Below are 4,477 nucleotides of genomic sequence, written 5' to 3'. Positions count from 1 at the left end.
CGCCCCCCCCCTCTCTCAAAAAAAAATCAATAAAAATATATTTTTTAAATAGTATGAGTAAAAGGTATGATTTTCTTCAGAGATATTAAGAGAGGAATCATAGATGGGTAAAGATGGGAATAAATGCAAATGAAATAACAACTTTTTTATACAGTCATTCTTATTTTAGGAAAATTAGAAACCAAGTTCCCTGTTGAGTTAGAGGATTACCAGGATGGGGTTTGGAATGAAGCTGCAGAAGAGCTCCTGTGTAAACTGGGGTAAAGAAGCAGGAAGCAATTGGTATTGCAACTGAGCGGAATTGGTTGGTGTTGGGAGCTCAGCTGAGCTGCGAATGAATGAACTTGGGGGAAGCCAGTAGTAGTCTTGGTCACAGTAACAAGCAGATGTGCAGAGTTGGATTTGCCTGGGTTTGCGGCTTCTGGTGTAAGTTATTTATCTTACATTCACAGTGAGTTAGTTTTAGTCTCCTGTTTTCCTGTTCCATGAATAGAGGTTTTATGAGCTAAGATACACATCCATTAGTGTTCCTCATGGGAAAGTGATCCCTAGGTTCTGCTAAAGAAGAAAATCTTTAGAGTATAAATATGATACATTGCATTATGCCAGCATAAAGCTATACTGCATAAAGCCATTTGATTTCTTGTTTTTTATTAATTAATTAAAATATGAACAAACATTACTAAAAATTCTGATCAATACAAACAGAAGGTCCGTGACTTTGATGGGTTTACATGATTTGACTTCTGCCCCAGGGCCACTGGGGCTTAGTAATGGATCCAGTAATACTCTATCAGTTCTTTCTCATCTAGATATTATCTCTGCTTCTGGGGAGTTTAAACATCTTAATTTTTAGAACTTTACTTTTTGAGTAGAAGTCTTTTTCTTCACTTTTAATTTTTACTTTATGGGCATGGAGAAGAGAAACCAAAGTGTCATGAGTCTGTGGTGAACTTATGTTAGAAGGAAAAGGCTGGTTGAATAGTAAGGTATAAATATACATCAGAACATTACTCTAAAAAATAAAATGTTATGAGAGGAAATGTGCTAAGATGGGAACACAGTTTAGTTTAGAGCAAAGCATATGCACGTGTTTATTTTTACTAAAATTTCTCTTACTCCGTATTTACCTTGTTGCTTTATAATGGAATTATGTGAGGACAGAGACCAACTCTTCCACATGCACTATTCTACTGCCTTCTTCTATACTCTGGGTACATAATAAATACTCTGACAATTAAAAATGGGAAACACAAATGCACTTTGAAGCAAATTGGTGATATTTTAATTCCTGATGTTCATCTTCGGTACTTGGAAGCACTTCAGTTACGCAGGTCCTGTTTAGTTTGCTTTTCTTGTTACTTCTGCAGATACTCTGGCTCTTTGTCATACTCCGCGGCTTTATTAGCAGTTTCCTGGGTTTGAGTCTCAGTTCCCCAAATCCAAGTACAGGCTTTTGGAGGATAAAGACAATTTCTTCCCCAACATTGTTGTGACAGGACACAAAATAGACCTTCAATAAATTATTTAAATTATACCTCAGTTTTAAAAAATAAGAAAAAGAAAGTCTTTACTGCCATGAATTGTATTTCAACTCATGCGGAATTTATACACCTTTGAAGAATCTGTACCCCTTCTGTGCTCTCTGCAGCTCACTCATATCTATTCTTTTCAGTTTGTTGAAGTCAGCGTGTGATGGTTGGCTGCTTGGAACATCGTCATCCATCAAAAAGCATCCAGAGTCCAGTAACAGTGGAGAGACTAGAAGAGAAAAGAAAACAGTTGGGTTTCAGTCACCTATGGAAGATGATGCCCTGTGGACATGTCAAAAGACAGATACATATCGACCCCAAAGAGGTAAGCTTAGCGTCTATAGGAGCAAAATGAGAACCTGCTTCTGGGGAGTTTTAGAATCTTACTAACCACGACCTCCAGATGATTTCCTACAACCCTGAGCAGGTTAAATATGTCACAAGCTAACATGTGCCTGCAAGGCCATAGGTATCCCATCCCCATCCATGAATTACATCAGCATTTCTCTTAGAATACTCATACGAGAAACTATCCCATTTGTCCCTCTTTCTGCAAGCAGCAAACCGTAAGAATTATTCAGCAGTAAGTATGATCATAGACACAAAATAATGCTCAAAGTGAGTAAGGAGGACAAGAAACTGAACATAAATCTCTGCCGGGAAAGTAAACTTTAACAACTACAGTTAATCTTCAATTAACTGGAAATATGGGGAGGGTGGAGGAGAGGTCATGGATAAATTCTACATTGTGGCTGCAACAGAACCTCATAAGTCTGAAGCGTGTATTGCCTAGCAGTCTTAAGTACCAGTGATTCTTCTTATTTTATATGTCATGGATTTTTTTAAATCAATTATAAACAACTGTGTGAAATGTTGAGTGAAGCAGTTAAATGTAATTGTGTTTCCCAGTTGTTTCTGGAGTGGCTCTAACTTCATCTCTCCTGGAATTATTTTTTTTTCTTTTTTATTGGATTTATTGGGGTGACATTGTTTAATAAAATTATATAGGCTTCAGGTGTACAATTCTCTAACACATCATCCATATATTGTATTGTGTGTTCACCACCCCAAGTTCTCCTGGAATTATGAAGGGAAGGATTTAGGAGCAGAGTGCGAGGAGTTTGGCATATTGTACAGAAGAGCTCCACCAGAAACAAAGGGCCAAAAAGGGCGTGGCACCCTCTGCTCCCACCTCTTTCCACACTCCTTTCTTTCCTGCTCACAGCCAGTAACCCTGATTTCCTTCTGATCTGCCTCTTTGTCATTGGGCTTGCCCCGGCCCAGGTCTGGTATAAGCGGCCACGTTTTCTTTTTTTTAAACCGTTTGCTTTTTTTTTTTAATATATTTTATTGATTTTTTACAGAGAGGAAGGGAGAGGAATAGAGAGTTAGAAACATCGATGAGAGAGAAACATCGATCAGCTGCCTTCTGCACACTTCCTACTGGGGATGTGCCTGCAACCAAGGTACATGCCCTTGACTGGAATCGAACCTGGGACCCTTGAGTCCGCAGGCTGATGCTCAATCCACTGAGCCAAACCGATTAGGGCAAAGTGGCCACGTTTTCATCAGCTCTCCAGCCGCTCTCACCTGCCTCCCAAGAGATGTGGGTGCTTTATGAGAGCTGCAGGTGTGGCTCCATCCTTTCCTCCTGTCTGCCAGCATTGTCATGTTGTTTGGTTTTAATTGTGATTAATCTAGAAATTGTTTAATTCTCTCCCAGATAATTGATGATAATTAGTCCAAACTTCAGAAGGGAGTCTAGGCACAATCTGAAACAAAAGCAAAAGTTAATTTTGTTTGACATAGTGAAAAGTTCTGCAGATTTCTATCGCCTTCGGGTAACATAGAAACAAATATGCAATTCAGGAGGCTCAGAACCTGAGATGGAACCATCATCCCTCTCTGTGGGTGGTCCTTCAGAGAGGAGCAGCTCTTCCGGGGCTTTCTCATTCTCAATCATCGCACTTTGCAGAGTGGAGAACCAGTCAGAATTGGTGTGGTGGTTGCACCGCAAGGCTTAATGCAGTCTTCTGTTAACTTGTCACCAAATTTGTGTTGTATGTCAGCACTAAAATAAAATGCCACAATGAGAAAAACGTAGTGTAATAGCAAAGGGACAAATAACCTGTGTGATTGGTTAAGACCACAGCCACATTAGAAAGCTGCGATGGAAAAGGCACTTGGAGAAAGGTATCTGGCCAGCCCTTGCCAAGGCAGAGGTTAATCTCTCCCGGGCCCGGCCACAGAAGCCGGAAGCCTGGAAAGGGCTTGTGTCCAAAAAAAATCAATTTCTAATTTGAAACAAAATCATTTTTGACTAACAGGGGTTCAGAACCCATTACTTTTTGCTGTACAGTCTGCTGACATTTCAGCACTTTCTGTTGTGCACAATGAATCCTAATAGTCATTTTATAATGTTGCTATACCAATCAATTTAACCAGGAGAAAGCTGTTACAATTCTGCAAAGTTTTCAGGAACAGCTTTCACTCATGGTTTTATTTTTTCATTAGGTTTTTTTCCCCCTTTTTTGGGGGGGGAGGAGGGGTGAAGTGTTGCAGTGAAAAATTGAAACGTTTTCATCTTTTCAAGAGTTTTGTTTTAAGGCATTGTACTTGCAAGAATTAACTTCTTTTTCTACTCTTAAGAAAGGCTATATTGTATTTTTGTCTTCTTTTATTCTAATACTAGAGGCCCGGTGCATGAATTTTGTGCATGGGTAGGGTCCCTAGGCCTGGCCGGCGATCAGGGCCAATCAGGGCCTTCCGGCTGCTGGCCGGGTCTCCCTTCGTTCCGTGCTGCCCCCTGATGGTCAGCACACATCATAGTGAGTGATCAAACTCTCGGTCTCCCAAACTCCCGAGGGGACACTTTGCATATTAGCCTTTTATATATATACTAGGGGCCCGGTGCACAAAAATTTGTGCACTCGCGGGGGGGGGGG

General features: G+C 40.4%; 1 protein-coding gene across 3 annotated transcripts in view; it reads left to right on the top strand.

Moving 5' to 3' along the window:
• The window catches only part of KIAA1328 (KIAA1328 ortholog), a 167,000-nt gene that overhangs the window by 125,674 nt on the left and 36,849 nt on the right, over nucleotides 1-4,477 (top strand). For all 3 annotated transcript variants that reach the window (XM_014540589.1, XM_014540588.1, XM_014540590.1), the window contains one exon: nucleotides 1,676-1,857. In XM_014540589.1, coding sequence (XP_014396075.1) covers nucleotides 1,676-1,857 — 182 coding nt within the window. The remainder of the gene's footprint in view (nucleotides 1-1,675; nucleotides 1,858-4,477) is intronic.

The sequence above is a fragment of the Myotis brandtii genome, unplaced genomic scaffold (genome assembly GCF_000412655.1).
Source record: "Myotis brandtii unplaced genomic scaffold, ASM41265v1 scaffold248, whole genome shotgun sequence".
NCBI classification, from domain to species: domain Eukaryota; kingdom Metazoa; phylum Chordata; class Mammalia; order Chiroptera; family Vespertilionidae; genus Myotis; species Myotis brandtii.
The sequence above is the reverse complement of the archived record's forward strand: the minus strand, read 5'-3'. Positions and strand labels throughout refer to the sequence as shown.